This window comes from Thalassophryne amazonica, chromosome 12, assembly GCF_902500255.1.
Source record: "Thalassophryne amazonica chromosome 12, fThaAma1.1, whole genome shotgun sequence".
NCBI lineage: Eukaryota > Metazoa > Chordata > Actinopteri > Batrachoidiformes > Batrachoididae > Thalassophryne > Thalassophryne amazonica.
Window position 1 is genome coordinate 9,765,413 of NC_047114.1, and position 19,563 is coordinate 9,784,975.

Genomic DNA, 19,563 nt, shown 5'->3' on the forward strand with positions numbered 1-19,563 from the left:
AAACACTCTTTTTTCTTCTGGGCGAGTAGATTATAAACAGACACACACAGAACACAATGCACGTGCTCTCCCTTCACTCACTGCCTCCGGGGGTACGGATGCGGGACCCGCAAAGAATCCAAGTCATGGCCACAGAGCTCTGCGGCTGCAGTTACCGAGACCCTGCGGCGCTGTGGATTTTTTCTGCAAGAAATCTATCCTTGCGGGCTGCCTCCGCATCAAAACAGCAAGCGTAGACTCTGGACCTTTTGCCACAGTTGGCGCAGCTCCACACAGCAGAGAGGGGGGCGGTGTGAGTGGCCCGCTGCGGCAATTACCGAGCCCGCAGACTCAGTAAGCACATCAGAGGCAGAGCAATCACGGTGATGCTGACCGGTGCCGCGACCGGCCCGCCTGATAAGGACGCAGAACACAATACGCTGTTTATCTCTGCTTCTGTGGTGTCCGGTGGGCTGCGCGCACTGCATACAAGTAGTTGCCGTACTCAAAAGACCAAGATTCCTTGCGGATGTTCCTTTCTATGGGGATATCCCGATGTGCATTTATATGACTTGATATTCAGGTTAGAAAAGGAGTAACCCAGGGGTCTTATTCTAGTTTTTAAAAACCGGAATATGAGCATATTCTGGTTTTTAAAAACCGGAATATGAGCATATTCTGGTTTTTGCGGGTGTTTACATGGCCGTGCGCAACCGGGTTTTTGCTAATATTCCGGTTATGAAAGGGTTATTGGCTGCATGTAAACGTAGTCACTGATTTGTATCTGTAACACACAGATCAGTGTCCGGACTTATAAAACCTGCACGATATTGTAAAAAAAGGAAACACTTTGCGATAGGCATTTTAAAAACTCAGTGACGATTACAACTACAGAGTACAACATTAACGCCCCTCCTCCCCATGATCAAATCCGTGGAATTCCTCAGATCCGCAGAGTTTTCGCAGCCCTGGAAAGTGGTGTCAATGATTTCACTCCAGCTGTGTTCATACACAGAGCCATGGAGGAAGACGGTGTGATGTCATTGTTGCATGACTGTCATGGCACCATTTCCCAGTTGGTAAATGTGGTTGTTTCACATGTGCTTTCACATGGTCGGGGAGTTATCACATTTCAACACAAATGGAGAGTTTTCACTTGTAAATGAGCTACCAGTACCAGGATCATTTGGGTGGTGAGGAGTTAGCAAACGGTATCGTCACAACCATGTTACTGTTGTTTTCTCTCAGTAAGAGAGTTTGTATTCGTTAACGAGTTTCTCAGGAAACCGAGCTTCAAACATGCTCCAGCAGACGGCACAAAGCAAGCAAACACGTGGTCATTCAGAACCGGGCTGGAAGAGCAGCAGGAGCGAGTCGAGTGGAGATGGAGCATCTCATCAGTCAGGCGTGCAGACGGCATGAACGAGGTTGTTACCCCGGCAGGAGCAGAGACACGCAGCTGGGTAACAGATGGTAACGGGTGGCAACAGCGGCAGAGAGCGACAGCATTTGGAGGAACATTGTTTAATTGGTCAAATCCCACAAAAATAACACACAAAGGATATTATTATTAATATTATTTTTCCTTTACACAAGAGAGCGTAACTTCATCTTATGAACAGGTGAAGCAGATGTTAATGGTCCAATCCACGCCAGAGAACCGTTGTGGGTCGCCCCAATGGAAAAAAGGCACGTTCCTCCGGGTGCTCCGGTTTCCTCCCACATCCAAAGACATGCGGGTTAGGTGGATTGGAGTCTTTAAATTGTCCGTGGGCGTGTCTGTGTTTGTTTGTCTGTTTGTGGCCCTGCGATAGGCTGCAGACCCCCCCCCCCCCCAACCCTTAATTGGACAAAGCGGTAGAAGATGAATGAATGAATGGTGTGAAACGGTGGATGATTCTCGCTTTGACGGAGGTTGATGAATAAATTGTGGACCTGCTGCTTCTGATTATTACTTAGAGATTAGAGATCTGGCTATTACAGATTCGGCAAGTCTGAATGAAAGCTTGAAATTTGTCTTGTACTGGTCAAACTTGTGTATGCTACATTTGTGTTATGAGTGAGAGCGTCTAACGTCTTTACATGTGAATGGAGTTATTAACCTAATCAGCAACACTAGTCATGTGACCACATCCTTGCAAAATACATATTTTACCTATGTTGATGTATTAACCGTCAAAGTCCACAAAAAACAGTGATTTCATACTGTAATAAATTCAGTTTTCCCCGATTCATTTCAATAGAATGTCTCGATAAGTGTGGCCTGAGATGTTGTTACCAAAGTTCATGTTCGTCGCAACTTGACATTTCTGAGTGTTTTTCAGCAGGATGCAAAATCATGCTAATTTCCCCATGTTTATGACAATTTCTCAGGGCATATGGCACCAAAAATAAAATAAAATACATCAATATTTTCATAATTATTTATTTATAATAGTCCGCTCATTTGACATTTTATTTACTAGTGATATGCACTTTAAATGTTAATAAATGCATAGCTAAATGCTAAGACATGCAATTACTGATGCATCTATAAAACCAAGTCCACAAAGTCAGGCTTTGTGCATGAAGCTGTGATCTTTGCAAAATCAATGGATACCCTGAATGTAGCACTTGAGAAGCTGAGTGAGGAGATGAAGTTCCTGGAACCAGACTAAGACTCAGATTTTCAGTGACTTCCTGGACTTGGCCATCAGAAGTGTATCAGTATGTGGTGAAAATGTTGAACTTATAGAGACTTTCACTTATCTCAGCAGTGACGTTTATGTTTCTGGGTCCTCTGTTCCGGAGATCCAGAGATGTCTGTGCAGATTTTATGGAGTCATGAGGTTAGGGGACAGAAGTGTCCTGTGAATGAAGGAGAACAAAGGTCCAAGTCTTTAGGGTCCTTGTGCTTCCTGTATGGTTATGAGACTTGTGACCCTAACCCAACTGGATGTCTGTGGTGTATATTTGGAGGATCCTTATGTCCCACTACTGGAGCAGTGCCAGTGTGTGTGGGGGGGGCAGCTATAGCTCCCCCTGGATTAGCCATAGCACCCCCAAGAAAATAATGGCTCATTTATAAAAGCTTTTATATAACACCTGAATAGATGGCAGGGATGGCTTTAGCTAAACATGAGTTTGTTTTGTTGATGGATTTTACAGCTAATTCAACAAGCTAACTGACACCGCTAATTCTTCTAACACAAAAAATCCCAACAATTCCACGTTGTTGGCCATCTGGGGTTGGTAAGGTTAGATCTTGTGTGAAGCGCCTTGAGGCAACTTTGTTGTGATTTGGCACTATATAAATGAAATAAATTTAAATTGTCTGGAGGAACGAAGAGCTGTCAGGATGAAGAGCTGTTAGCCGTTATATAAAACAAATAATGAACACCAACAACACCAACAATTTTCCCACTATTTGTACAACATTTCAGTAAATATTGTACATAAGCTCAATAAAATCATATATTTTCCTCCAATTCGTACAATGTTTCACTAAGTACATAAGCTGAATAAAATCTTACATTTGCTGTGAGTTCATGTTAAATAAACTGTGCTCATAAGGTGGGGTACTGAGGATTTACTGTTTCAAATATTCTAAATGTTCAATTCAAGTATTTCATTTTGTCAGACTCTCTTCCAATAACCCGTTTAATAGGAATTTTCATATAGATGACAATGAAACTGATTTTTGAAAACAATATCAAATACTGTATTCAAATAATAATGTACCCTTCAGTCAAAACATAGGCCCAATTAACATAAAAAGTGCTTATTATCAACTCCACATGTGGATCAAATATCTTTAGATCGATATTAGGCCATGGAAGACTACACTGAGTTTTTGAGGTGATCTGCATCCAGTATCTGGATCAAGTTTTTTCTTTATAGGTTTTGAAGGATTACTTCAAAACTACTTCACGGATTCTCACCAGATTTTCACCACAGAGAGATATTAGGGCATAGAAGACCCCACTGAAGTTTGGAGGTTATGCAGATCCGGATTGGCGGACGGCAGAAATCTCTGATTGCTCTTGTTAGTAAAGCAACAGGTCTCAGTCTCAACTTTATCTAAATTCTGGGTCTGTTAGTGAAGCTAGCAGCCGGCTAATCATCTTTGTTTTTTCTCTGCTTTCTTGTTGATTTGTTGCTGATGAATTATTCCTTAAGCCCATTTCACACTTGGCCAATGTACACGCTGCGTAATGCTGCATACCAACTACCCCGAGCTTATGCAGCCCGATGTGACAATACGGTGAGGGACGCAAAGGGGTCTGTGAAAAGGAGGCAAAAAATTAAACATTTAATATTTTCACCGACATTTGGCGTAGAGCATTGCATCCAGGTCTGTTGCAGATGAGAACGCGGCTATGTGTGTGCACTCAAGTGAACGTGGCAGAGGTCTAGCAGAGAGCCACCATGACAGACTGGCAACCCTCAAAAAATGCCAAGCTCCCTCATAGCACCTGCAGGAAAAAACTCTGGAGCCGCCACTGTCCCGCTGGAATGACTTCTGTCAAACAAGTGGTTACTTAGTGAGACTGAGATGAGGAGGATCACGGATGTGGTGAGGGAACATCAGCTAAGACGATGCATTTCGCAGGACATGATCCGGCATGCAGGTGTCTCAGTACTGAGGAAACCAGGGACCGGAGAAAATCAAGGGTACGCCCACATTTCACTGGCTACTGCAGATACCTGAATACTTTGTAGAGATGGGGATGGACCGGTTGTCTGCCTGGGTGGTCATCTTCTAGGAAGCAAGGCAGTAATGTAGTGGGGTGAAGGCAGCACCAGTACCGGCTCCCAAACCTGACCTGACTTAACAACAAAAAGACTTTGTAAAGTTAAAACAGTGACTTCCAAGGTAAATCACTTACTAAATATCAAAAACCTAAATTATCCACATGACTTCTTCACTTTTGGAAAACTGTAGGAAGCAGTTGGATCAGTGGCAGAACAGCCGGAAAACCAACAAGAACTCCAGCTGCTTTTGACAGAACTTATACACATCTCTTAGCAGGACGAGGAGAACCTTCACCATCAAACTGAATAACTGGGTTTCTAATGCTGTTATAAATAATTCAAATCAATTCAAATCAATTTTATTTATATAGCGCCAAATAACAACAAACAGTTGCCCCAAGGTGCTTTATATTGTAAGGCAAGGCCATACAATAATTACGGAAAAACCCCAACGGTCAAAACGACCCCCTGTGAGCAAGCACTTGGCAACAGTGGGAAGGAAAAACTCCCTTTTAACAGGAAGAAACCTCCAGCAGAACCAGGATCAGGGAGGGGCAGTCTTCTGCTGGGACTGGTTGGGGCTGAGGGAGAGAACCAGGAAAAAGACATGCTGTGGAGGGGAGCAGAGATCAATCACTAATGATTAAATGCAGAGTGGTGCATACAGAGCAAAAAGAGAAGGAAACACTCAGTGCATCATGGGAACCCCCCAGCAGTCTAAGTCTATAGCAGCATAACTAAGGGATGGTTCAGTTGTCCCACACTATTGCCGTAATTTCCACCACAACTGTAATGTCCCTTTAAACCGTTTGTATGAAAGAGTGTTTGGGTAGTTTCTATGGAGATAAACAGTGACATCAGAGCACATGTATATAGCACCAAATCACAACAAACAGTTGCCCCAAGGCGCTTTATATTGTTAGGCAATGGTGTGGTGGAAATAACATTTACAAGGCCAATAGTGCCCATAGTTAAAGAATCACCCATATATAATAAAATGGAATGACACAGGAATAAAGTATTGAACGTACTTACTGAAATTTATTGAATGCTTCATACAAAGGTCTTTGTTGGTAATGAAGCTTCAAGATGCCTCCTGTATGGAGAAACTAGTCTCATGCAATGCTCAGGTGTGATTTTGTTCCAGTCTTCCACACAAACAGTAAAAACAATTTTCATGAACTCTGTCACTCATAGTTCAGCTTCTCATGTTATGATTTTAATAAAAATTTAATTTAATTAGCTTATAATGCGCCAAATCACAGCAAAAGCCGTCTCAAGGCGCCTTACATAAAACAATTCAACATAAAATTTAATAAATAATTAAAAATGAATACAAAAATTTCAAATACATAAATAAAAACAGAAGTAAAACAATAAAACAGATAAAAAAAATAAAAACTATTCATAAGAAAGTGAATAAAAATTGGTTTTCAGTCTTGACAAATGTCCACGGACTCCAACTGCCTTTGAAATTATCTGTACAATTAGATCTTTTCTGATTTTAAAAACTTTAATCTGAACATTTCTGATCACAATTCTTTGGCTTTGTTTGAAGACTAGTCTTATTATTTTTAACATGCAACAGTGTTGTGTGTAGCTGTTTGTAAAGGTGTCATTGTATTTAATAAATGAGAGATTTGTGTGCCTGCTGCTGAAACCAGATAAGGACTTTAAAAATCAGCCCGGCTGGCAGACGCTCTCACAGAAACACAACAAGATGTTTTATAGTTTTATGGCTGTCCACAGTTAATGTTTGAGCATCAGAGTCCAAAGTCTGACCGCTCGTCTGCTTCAAACCACCACACAAATTTTACTTCATGCTCGCTCATACTCAAAAATGAAAGGAAATCGAAATGTGTAAAGTTTGTGTTCAACCGACTCCTAAAGGTGCTGATATACATACGTAGCTGCTGTTTGTCTGTTAAAAAGAAAAGAGATATGTGTCCACATGAGTATTTCTGAATAATGGGGCAGCACAGCAAAACAATGTTCATTCTGTGATTAATTGGCACACACATAATAAATTAACTGTTTATTTTCAAATAAGGAGCCATCCTGGAGCTGACCCCTAATGAGCTACAGGGGTCAATAAAGAATTACACAGGTGTCAAAATTTTAAAAAGCTCCAACCATGTTGAAAACTATACCACATTATTTGTCTGAACATAACAATTCCAAAAAGGTATAGTTTGGATGATCTATGACTGAATGTTCTGGAGTTATGGGGTAGTTTTGACAGTTCTGAATGCTTGGTGTCCAAAGTAAAGGTCAAATAAGGTCAACATCCATTGTATTCTATGACATATGACATATGTTACCCCGTAACATGATAACTAAGCATGACAGATGGTGCAAACTATTCTATTTATTAATCCTATTAGCTCTAACAATAATTTGCATCATTTTTCTACCACAACTGAAGGAACTTTAATTTTTGACCCCTGTACAAAACTGACCTTTGTCACCATTTTTGCTGTTTTTTATCCCATAACTCCAGAACATTCAGTCATAGATAATCAACCCAGCCTCACGAAAAGTAAATTAGTCTATTAGTTTGAGATACCGTCACGAAAATGTGACTTATTTTGTGTCTGGAGCATGAAAAAAAAGCCTGAGACTGGGCTGGCCAGGCCCCCTCCTTCAGCAGATTTCATAGAAAATGGTTTTAAAATTTCAGGGATGTTGTGATACACACACAGGTTCAAACTTCCTGTTGAAAAACAAACAGCTGAGACACAGAACCAAGTGACAAAGAATTAAACTCAACAAAATGACACCTAAGATACAGTGAGGAAAATAAGTATTTGAACACCTGCGATTTTGCAAGTTCTCCCACTTAGAAATCATGGAGGGGTCTGAAATTTTCATCTTAGGTGCATGTCCACTGTGAGAGACATAATCTAAAAAAAAAAAAAACATCTGGAAATCACAATGTATATTTTTTTTTTTTTAAATAATATGTTACTGCTGCAAATAGGCATTTGAACACCTGTGAAAATCAATGTTAATATTTGGTACAGTAGCTTTTGTTTGCAATTACAGAGGTCAAACGTTTCCTGTAGTTTTTCACCAGGTTTGCACACACCACAGCAGGGATTTTGGTCCACTCCTCCACACAGATCTTCTCTAGATCAGCCAGGTTACTGGGCAGTCGCTGAGAAACAGAGTTTGAGCTCCCTCCAAAGATTTTCTATTGAGTTCAGGTCTGGAGACTGGCTCGGCCACTCCAGGACCTTGATTTGCTTCTTACGGAGCCACTCCTTGGTTATCCTGGCTGTGTGCTTCGGGTCACTGTCATGTTGGAAGACCCATCCACGGCCCATCGTCAATGCTCTAACTGAGGGAACGAGGTTGTTCCCCAAAATCTCACAATACATGGCCCCGGTCATCCTCTCCTTAGTACAGTGTAGTCGTCCTGTCCCATGTGCAGAAAAACACCCCCAAAGCATGATGCTTCCACCTCCATGCTTCACAGTGGGGACGGTGTTTTTGGGATGGTACTCAGCATTCTTCTTCCTCCAAACACAGCGAGTGGAATTAAGACCAAAAAGTTCTATTTTGGTCTCATCTGACCACATAACTTTCTCCCATGACTCCTCTGGATCATCCAAATGGTCATGGGCACACTTAAGACGGGCCTGGATGTGTGCTGTTTAAGCAGGGGAACCTTCCGTGCCATGCACGATTTTAACCCATGATGTTTTAGTGTATTACCCACAGTAACCTTGGAAACAGTGGTGCCAGCTCTCTTCAGGTCATTGACCAGCTCCTCCTGTGTAGTTCTGGGCTGATTCCTCACTTTTCTTAGGATCATTGATACGCCACGAGGTGGGATATTGCATGGAGCCCCAGTCCGAGGGACACTGACAGTCATGTTTAGCTTCTTCCATTTTCTAATAATTGCTCCAACAGTTGATCTTTTTTCACCAAGCTGCTTGGCAATTGCCCTGTAGCCCTTTCCAGCCTTGTGGAGGTCTGCAATTTTTTCTCTGGTGTCTTTGGACAGCTCTTTGGTCTTAGGCATGTTAGTAGTTGGAGTCTTACTGATTGTGTGGGGTGGACAGGTGTCTTTATGCAGCTAACAACCTCAAATAGGTGCTTCTGATTTGGAATTATAAGTGGAGTGGAGGTGGACTTTTTAGAGGCGGACTAACAGGTCTTTGAGGGCCAGAATTTTTGCTGATTGGCAGGTGTTGAAATACATGCAACCTCCATGATTTCTAAGTGGGAGAACTTGCAAAATTGCAGGGTGTTCAAATACTTATTTTCCTCACTGTAAAGATTTTTCATGAAGTCATAAGGGGTATGTAATGTCAATGCAATTTTTACATTGACATTACATTCGCCCTCCACTTCTTTCTTTTTGCACGTAGGCAGTAATCATTGATGTGGCAACTGAAAGTAAACATGGGAATGTACAAATGAAGAGAATGAATCAGGCAGGTGACAAAGACAGAGGAATGGCTGATGATGCCAAACGGCGGTCTGAAGGCATGTGGAGCGCCAACACAACAAAACATCCCCTGAGCTGGCACGCTGCCTGTTCTGGTAAATAAATGATGCCAGAAAGCTACAAACAAAATAGAGATGATGCTGTGATCTTGAGGGGAATGTAAAGGGGTAAATCAATGGACATTCTAAATGTAGCACTTGAGAAGCTGCGTGAGGAACTGGAGTGTCTGGGTTTGTGACTCTCCTGGATCCAGACCAAGATCCAGGGATTAATAACTTCCTGAACTCAGCCATCAAAAGTGTATCTGTAGACCTGCAGTGGGATCGAGAGATGTCTGTGTCAACTTGACTGTGAAAATACTTCATTCTCAATTTTGAGGTTAGAAAATAACCATTAACATTTTTATTATGACAATCTTGTGTGTGTGAATCTGACACATAAATAATCCTAATGATTTAATCAGTATAGTAATGTATGTGATGAAACTTAAGGACTCCCCCATTTTAACATTATGACCAGAGGAAGAGAATTTCCATCAAATCTCAAATTTTTATAGTAAAAGTTTAGGGTTGAAAAAAATAGATTACTTGTTGTGGAACATGGCTGCTAAAAGGAATGATTTTTGGGCAGCCATGAAGTCAATGCCTGAAATGCCATTTATGAAATGTCTTTTTTTGATGTGTTTTCTATGTCACAGGGAGCATTCGTAGAGTACCTGGATGAGTACTACACTATTACTATGACCATTAATTTCTGAATGACCCAGGGAACTAGAACACAACATACGATACTGACGACCGCTCCTAAAATATCCTTAGATGTCAGATCAAGGTATGCCAAAAAGGTTTCAGGTTATTCGCCCTATTGACATTTCAAATCCTGCAAAACCTCAGAGGTCGCCACGCTGCGAGATCTCAGTAACACTGAGACACTCTGATCATGCTGCACTAATTGCTGCACACAGACAACACCAATAACATTGCAACATAAAACTATTTTTATATTGTGCCTAAAAATCTCATGAATATATTCTCTGGGTTTATAGACATTGTTATTGTTTATTTTATGTAAACATGGGAGAATCACAGGTTGTCTCTCCGTTATTTTCAATGGGAGCTGCTGTGAGCTCCGCTTGCTTCCTGATCATGTCGTTTTGGAGGAAAGTGAAGTTTGCTCTTTGTCTTGTTTATTGTTCTTTACAACACTATTTGTCCTCTTTGTTCCAGACTAATATATATAATATGTCTGAAATTTGGTTTGCGTTTATTAAATTCCACGCAGATTAAACGTAGCAGACACGGATTATTTGTTATATGAGGGTAGGCTGAAAAGTTCTAAGGCTGACTATGATGCAGTTGTCGAATTGAACAAATTCAGGGTTATTTTTCTACATAGTCTCCCTGTAACTCCACACACTTCTTCCAGCGGTGCTTGAGTGCTTTGATTCCCTTGGCATAGAGGCTTTCATATTGAGAGTCATAGTCCTCAACGGCAGCCATCACCTCATCATTGCTCTGATAGTGCTTCCCAGCCAAGTTTTTTTTTTCAGGTTTGGGAACAGATGAAAGTCCGAGGGTGCCAAGTCAGGGGAGTATGGTGGGTGATCTACCAGTTTGAATCCACACTCGTGGATAGTGGCCATGGCCACTGTTGACTTGTGAGCTGGGGCATTGTCTTGATGGAACAGCACCCCTTTCGTCAGCTTTCCTGGTCGCTTCTTTTTGATAGCCTCGCGTAACTGTCTCAGTAGGTTATATATAGTACTGTCCATTTATGGTTTGTCCCTTTTCAAGATAATCCACTGGCATCCCAGAAAACTGAAACCATGACCTTCCCCGCAGATGAAACGACCTTGGCCTTCTTTGGAGGTGGTGATCTTGGGTGTTTCCACTGCATTGATTGTTTTTTTGTCTCTGGTTCAAAGTGGTGAACCCAACACTCATCCTGGGTAAGAAAACGTTCCATGTAATTGGCTGGATCCTCTTCAAATTGTGCCAAGTTTGCCTTCGACATGACTAGCCTGGTGCGTTTCTGTTCAGGCGTCAGAAGACGGGGCACCCACCGAGCTGACACCTTTGAGATTCCAAGTTCTTCATGCAGAATGTGTTCAATTCTCTCACGGGATATTCCCACAGCATCTGCTAGCTGATTAATCGTCGATCATCTGTCGTCCATCACCATTTCATGAACGAGGTCAATGTTTTTCTGGGTTGTGGCTGTTGCAGGCCGCCCAGACCTTGGGTCATCTTCAAGGCTCTCTCTGTCCCTCTTAAATTCAGCTGCCCACTTCTGCACTGTAGATATGGAGGGAGCTTCATCCCCTAATGTAGCAACCATATCCGCATGAATGTCCTTGGGCTTTAACCCCTTCTTATGCAGGTAATTAATCACACCGTGATGCCAGATTTTTTCCGTTTTTGCTGTTTCCCTCTACCACGAACTTTCAAACTTGGCTATGAACCACAAACTACCTCACAACCTGGAAGAAAATAACAGTCATCAGAAGAGTTGAACTTAATGCATGCCAAGTTTTATTGAAATGGCATTTCTCCTTCTTGCTGAGCCTTAGAACTTTTTAGCAAGTTTTCAGGGTATCATGCATGCAGTCTCTTATTAACGTGGTGAAAAGCATTAAAAAAATACATTTTTGTAGTATAATATTAATTTACAACTGTCATTGTGTTGATTCTCTATATTGTTTGACTGCAGCGACTCTCTGGCATGCAAGGGATTATGGGATATATTAACAGGGCGAACAGGGGGCGATGGCCCTTTTTCTGGGGTTGGCCACCTGACTTGTTAAACACTCGCAAGGCGTTAAATCACAGCTGACAGCCGAGGCCTTGAGGCCAAAACAACAAGTCTGACCGGCTCTGCAGCCGAGATTCCAGCCGCAGCATCTGAAACATATTCACTTCACTTCACAAAAGGCTGTTTCTGCTGAACAGAACACCAGCAACAAATCATCTGCAGCATGGAACTCTGGATGATTTCAACGTAAGAATTAACAAGCTTCTATTGGGATATTGGGATTTTAAGAATTAGGCTTTTTGTTTTTGCACCTTCTGAGTGATTACAAGTGTGGAGACAACAATCACAAAAACTGAAGGTGTGGTGCTTAAAACACAGTTAATTTTGTGGTTTTCTTTGAAAAAGTGTTACCTGGCTCAGACTTACTGTCACCTTTTGGAGAAACGTAAAGATTTGGACAAGGTGGATCTGAATCACACTTGTGCACCATTTTTTTCTGGAGACCATGACCCGGATTCAGAGCCTGCTGGTGCTGCTCCACCTTTTACTTCAAGTTATAAACTGTGAGTTCACTTCCACCAAGTTTTCTACACACCATAAGCATTCATCCACTAACATCACACACTTTAAAAAAGGACCTGCTGTCTCAACGAGAAAAACAGATGTCACAGTTTCCATAGATTTTTTTAAATTACTTCAATTTACTTATTTCATCTTTCAATCTAGTTAAGTTGAAATAACTTTAGTTAAGTTGAAATAACTTCTAAAAATCTATGCAAATTGATACATCACTTTTTTCTCAATGAGACAGCGTTTAATTTTTTTTGAGTACAGCAACCTGTAGTAGAGAAGCTTGAATCTTCGACTGGACTGGGTTGCTTGACGCGAGGACGTTTCGCTTCAAATCGCAGAAGCTTCCTCAGCTAAAATTCTTGCTCTGGAAGTCTGACTTCTGTCTGACTCTTGTAGAGACGAATGAACAGAAGCCAACAAAAGCTGGAGTTTTAAACCTAACCAGACCCCTCCTGCTATAGGCTAGTGACTAAACAATAGCTCTAATTAGCAACTATTGTGCTCTAATTAGCACTCTCCTAATGACAGGGCAGCTGTCCCTCCTAATGATGGGATTCATGCCTTTCTTGATGGCTCCCTTGATGACTCTCCTGATATGAATGACTCATTTCCATGAACAAAAGACTGAAACTCCTTTGACCAGAGTACCCCATTGTAAACAGGGGATAAAGCGTGTCTCAGACCCCCTCCCCGGTTAAGACTGGATTTCAAAGGTTTTACAAAGAATGCCTCCTTGACCCCTGTCTCAAACCATTTCTTCTCTCTGGCTAATATTTTAACTTCCTTGTCCTCAAACGTGTGGTTAGTGTCTTTAAGGTGGAGATGAACTGCAGACTGAGGTCCACTGGCGCCCTCTCTGCGGTGCTGGTATAGTCTTTTGTGTAAAGGTTGCTTAGTCTCACCTATGTAGTGTTCGTTAGTTTTCCTGACATCTGATAGAATACACTACATTGCTCTGTTTGTAACTAGGGATCATGTCCTTAGGGTGAACTAATTTTTGTCTCAAGGTGTTAATCGGTTTAAAGTAAACTGGGATTTTGTGCTGTCTGAAGATCCTCTGTAGTTTTTCCCCTACTGCTAAATAAGGGAGAGACACTCCTCTTCTTCTTGTCTCCGTCTCCTGTCTATCTGGTCTCTTTGTTCTCTGGGACTTCTGCATTTTGTCCAGGGACCATCGTGGGTACCCACATACGGTGAGGGCTTTCCGGACACGTTGTTGTTCTTTAGCCCTTCCCTCTGCAGTTGTGGGTACCTGTAGGGCTCTGTGTTGAAGCGTCCTGATCACCCCGAGCTTGTGTTCAAGGGGGTGGTTTGAGCCAAAGAGCAGATATTGGTCAGTGTGAGTTGGTTTTCTGTAAACCCCTGTCTGGAGCTGCCTGTTCTTTCCAGTCGTAACATCACAGTCCAAGAAGGCTAAATGGTTGTTTCTGGCATCCTCACGTGTGAACTTGATGTTGGCGTCCACCGAGTTGATGTGTTCTGTAAAGTCTTCAACTTCCTGTTGCTTGATTTTAACCCATGTGTCATCAACATATCTGAACCAGTGACTGGGAGAGATGCCCGTGAAAGACGTCAAGGCTGTCTTCTCCACTCGCTCCATGTACAGATTGGCCACAATGGGGGATACCGGAGACCCCATCGCACAACCATGAATCTAGTATTACATCACTGCAGTAGAGTCAGCCATTAAACATAACAGTTTGTCAGAGTCAGAAGCTGGGGACCTCCGACTAAGAGTCACAGCAGTGCTGAACAGTGCTAAGCCTCCTCCATCCAACATCACAGGAGATGAACGGAAAGCTTTGTCAGCACTGCAAAAGGACCAAAGCATCCTTATCCTGCCAGCGGATAAAGGCAGATGCACGGTGATCCTGAACACATCGGACTACGAGGCCAAGATCAACAACTTGCTCAGTGACTCCAATACATACGAACGTCTGAAGAGAGACCCCACGAGCGACTATAAGAAGAAAATCATTAGCTACCTCCAAAACCTGGAGAAAGAGGGACTCATCGACAGGCAGACATACTACAGAGTATACCCTGGGGACGCCACTCCGTGCATCTATGGACTGCCCAAAATCCACAAACAGGACGTGGCACTCAGGCCTATTGTATGTAGCACAGATTCCATCACGTACAGTTTGGAGCCAAGCACCTCAAGTGGATTTTGGCTCGTCTAGTGGGTAACTCAGACCACCATGTGGAGAACACAAAAGATTTTGTGAACAAGATCAAGGACCTACAGCTGGAGGAAGATGAAACTATGGTGTCATTTGATGTGACATCGTTGTTCACCTGCATCCCCACCGCTGAGGCTGTCTCAGCTGTGAGGCAGAGACTGCTGGAGGATGTGTCTCTACTTGAAAGGACCAAACTCACACAAGACCACATCTGCCAACTCTTGGAGATCTGTCTCAACACCACATATTTCCTGTTTAGGGGGAATTACTACAGGCAGATTCATGGTTGTGCGATGGGGTCTCCGGTATCCCCCATTGTGGCCAATCTGTACATGGAGCGAGTGGAGAAGACAGCCTTGACATCTTTCACGGGGCATCTCTCCCAGTCACTGGTTCAGATATGTTGATGACACATGGGTTAAAATCAAGCAACAGGAAGTTGAAGACTTTACAGAACACATCAACTCGGTGGACGCCAACCTCGAGTTCACACGTGAGGATGCCAGAAACAACCATTTAGCCTTCTTGGACTGTGATGTTACGATTGGAGAGAACAGGCAGCTCCAGACAGGAGTTTACAGAAAACCAACTCACACTAACCAATATCTGCTCTTTGGCTCAAACCACCCCCTTGAACACAAGCTCGGGGTGATCAGGACGCTTCAACACAGAGCCCGACAGGTGCCCACAACTGCAGAGGGAAGGGCTAAAGAACAACAACGTGTCCGGAAAGCCCTCACAGTATGTGGGTACCCACGATGGTCCCTGGACAAAGTGCAGAAGTCCCAGAGAACAAAGAGACCAGATAGACAGGAGACAGAGACAAGAAGAGGAGTGTCTTTCCCTTATTTAGCAGGAGTAGGGGAAAAACTACAGAGGATCTTTAGACAGCACAAAATCCCAGTTTACTTTAAACCAATTAACACCTTGAGACAGAAATTAGTTCACCCTAAGGATATGATCCCTAGTTACAAACAGAGCAATGTAGTGTATTCTATCAGATGTCAGGAAAACTGTAACGAACACTACATAGGTGAGACTAAGCAAGCTTTACACAAAAGACTATACCAGCACCGCAGAGAGGGCACCAGTGGACCTCAGTCTGCAGTTCATCTCCACCTTAAAGACACTAACCACACGTTTGAGGACAAGGAAGTTAAAATATTAGCCGGCGAGAAGAAATGGTTTGAGAGAGGGGTCAAGGAGGCATTCTTTGTGAAACGTTTGAAACCCAGCCTTAACCGGGGAGGGGGTCTGAGACACGCTTTATCCCCTGTTTACAATGGTCAAAGGAGTTTCAGTCTTTTGTTCATGGTAATGAGTCATTCACGTCATCAAGGGAGCCATCAAGAAAGGCATCCATCCCATCATTAGGAGGGACAGCTGCCCTGTCATTAGGAGAGTGCTAACTACAGCACAATAGTTGCTAATTAGAGCTAATTAGAGTCACTAGCCTATAGCAGTCTGCCTCTCAGTAGGAGGAGTCTGGTTAGGATTAAAACTCCAGCTTTTGTTGGCTTCTGTTCATTCATCTCTACAAGAGTCAGACAGAAGTCAGAGTTCCAGAGCAAGAATTTTAGCTGAGGAAGCTTCTGCGAATTTGAAGCGAAACGTCCTCGCGTCAAGCAACCCAGTCCAGTCGAAGATTCAAGCTTCTCTACTATGGAAACCACCTGGACAGCTGAGAGCCTACATAGAAATACAGCAACCTGCTAACTAGCAATACCCTAGAGTCACATTAGCTACAAGCAACAGCAAGCGACAGTGGCAGAGCCGTGACTTGCCATTCATGTTCAGTCAGAGCAGGCATTTTAAAGCGACATGCAACAGTTGCTCTACTGCCACCTAGATGGGGCCAAAATAGACGAGAAGTCTATTTTCTGCAAATGCTGAGCGGCACAACATGGCAACTGCCAATCCAAGTGAATAAGGCAACGTGATGTCAGCTGGTTGTTGGCTCAAACAAAATAATACAAGATGGTGGAATACGCTGTGAAACAGCTGTATTTCTGTATAAATCTAATATGTTTAGGATGCAGCCACTGGATTGGGACACAGTCAGTGTGCCTGAATCATCCTTCAACAGTGTGTGTTTTTAAGTATTCATGCTGAAAAAACAAACAAACAAACAAACAAACCGCGCACCAGGAGCAGTAGTCCAAGTGGGCCATCATTTCAAAATACTGCAAAATTTGAATAGTTTTATTTAACTTTATTGTTATTGGACATACATATATATATATATATATATATACCACAAAACTTGTCCTCTGTATTTAACCATCCTAATTACAGTTAGACAATTGGGCAGCCACAGTCCAGTGCCCGGGGACCAACTCCAGGGGCCTGTACAACGAAGCGGGGTTACTGGCTTATCAGGGTAACTTCTGGAGTAAGTTGATGACGTATGGAGTAACTTCCCGGTTAACCCGTACTACGAAAGGTGGATAGGTTTCGATCGAGGCATGCTGCCACGGCAACTTACGCTTTGCGCCAAACCTACTCCGAGCAGGTTATGTTCCAGGATTAGCGTGAGGTTTCCGCTTAACCACTCCCTTTATAAGTACCGTCCAACCACCTGCATCACTCCGAAGACAATGCCGGCCTACCTGGATGATCCGTTTGATATTGGGGCACAAATTGTGGGGGCTCTCGCCGCAGGGTGAGGGTTTTTAAAGACCGCCGGAATCCGATGACATACCCGGACGATATGAAAGATATAGATCCTCAGCCGAGGGAATTCGTTATCTTTGACAGCTGATTGGGCCAGACGTCTGTAACATCATCGTACACTGTAAAAAATACAGCGGTTAAATGTACAAAAAAAAAGAGCTCTTGTTTGTAGATGTAACAGTTCCTTTAATGTGAGTCAGCCGTGGTTCATTCACTGTAAATCCACATACATATTATGTCTGTAATGTTATCTACTGTGCTGCTGTATGTTTTACAGGAAGTCCCTGGTAATCACAGCTGCCAGCGTTTTCCTGTGAAAACAAGTCATTTTTTACAGTGTAGCAATGCCCCGACGATCGAACAGATAATGTGCCTTGCGCTTAGATATTCTGACAGTGGACAATATATGTATTCCGTCCGTGATGCTGAACATCTGAGCAAGGTAGTACTTCCTCTATCTAAACTGTTGGATGTATTTGTCGTTGTCCCTGGCCATTTATCCGCAATGCAAATCAAAGAAGGGTTTTATGCAATCGCGGGTAATTACCAATATCAAAATAGGTCTAATGCATGTCCATTAATTAGGAGAAGTGGGGCTTATCAAGCTATGAATATAAACCTACCGTTTTGAAGGATGAAGGATGTTTTTATATTTCATCTTCACCTGCTGCCAGGTGCGTTTGGCACTGCTATTGCATCTGAAATATTGACAGGATTAGGAATAGCAATCATACAGTCAAGGTAGCCTATTAAGGAAACATTAAATTAACCTAACATTTATTAGTAGGCCTATGCCCACTTCTGAATCGTGTTGCATCTGGGCATAATTAATGGAAGAGGGGCATTTTTCTACACATATCAGACATTCCACGGGTTAGTCATCTGTAACAGATTTGGAGAACAATTACGCATTTACCCGATCAGCAATACGTTTCCAACAAGCCTGTCTTGCTTTATTGGCAGACGATGTGTTCGATTTCCCCCTTAACGTTAATTTAAATTCCTCGTAGCTCCGCATAATAATCGTGCATTCTTCTCCGGTAAAGTGACTGCGCCATCATTGAAAAAATGGTGACGCGTGCTGCAAAACACCCCTTTTATGTGAACGCGCACATACTCCACTTAGATTAACACAGGTTCAACAAATCAACATCATATTCAGCGTCGTAGTACCGCTTACCACCACTTGAGGGAACCAGGTTTTGTCAACCCCGGTTTAAGAGGTTGACCCTGGGTTACATCTGAGTAAGTTAACCCTGCTTCGTAGTACAGGCCCCAGATGTACAGACACTGCCTTGGTCAGGGGCACACAAACACGGGGAGAACGTGCAAACTCCACACAGAAAGGCCACAGGTGGGAATCAAACCAGAACACATTATTATTATAACTAATAATTAATAATAAAATCTTAAAAATCTGATCTCACAACAATCAATGACACAAGACCAAAACTAGGTTAATATGGCCAAACAGTCTCCTCCTGGTTGGAACTTTAGCAGCAGGACTTTGAACCATCTGAAGACCTCTGATGCTTGTCTGTGGTAAACCAGAAAAAAAAGGGGGGGTGTCGGGGTGGTTATGGTTAGGGTGGGGGGGAGGAGTAAGATTAGGTTATGGTTAAGGTTAGTGTTGGGGGTGGGAGTAGGGTTATGAACAGTGAGTTAAAAAAAAGCTCAGTCACAAAAATCTGACTCATTTCATCACGGGAGCACAAAAAAAAAAAAAAAAAACGTGAGACTGGGCTGAACCAGAACTCATCTGTGATGCCAGTTTTTACTGAGAAGAATTTAGAAATTCCAACCCAGCTCCTATAAAACTCACAGTATCTGTCTATAGACTGGTTATGATGTCCAGCAACTTGTTGGGGATCCCACAAATTCTCAGATGTCCAAGAAAGCTGTGTTCTGTAAACCATGGTGACTGCATGAAATGTCCCACTTTAATCTCCCTTCAACAAGGTTTACTCCAAGTTGAATCCTGCTAACACAGACGGCTCAAACGAGGAGGTAAACAGAATCTTTTCTGTATCAGCAGGTGGGTTAATTCTGCCAGCACCCAGCGAGGTCTCCATGGAGTCTATAAATATGAGACATACACTGATGTGGCGCCCTCTGCAGTCTCACTGCAACACTGCCATTGTCTACAGTGTTCAGTTTCAAGGGTAAGTACAAATCTGCAAAGAATTTACTGGAATGGAACAATATTTCAAATGA

At 42.7% G+C, this 19,563-nt stretch overlaps 1 protein-coding gene across 1 annotated transcript in view; it reads left to right on the forward strand.

The window, feature by feature from the left end:
• Nucleotides 1–998: 998 nt before the first annotated feature.
• The window catches only part of crfb16 (cytokine receptor family member B16), a 51,407-nt gene continuing 32,842 nt past the window's right edge, over nucleotides 999–19,563 (forward strand). Inside the window, exons 1-3 of the mRNA XM_034183767.1 lie at nucleotides 999–1,011; nucleotides 1,228–1,442; nucleotides 19,309–19,511. Coding sequence (XP_034039658.1) covers nucleotides 999–1,011; nucleotides 1,228–1,442; nucleotides 19,309–19,511 — 431 coding nt within the window. The remainder of the gene's footprint in view (nucleotides 1,012–1,227; nucleotides 1,443–19,308; nucleotides 19,512–19,563) is intronic.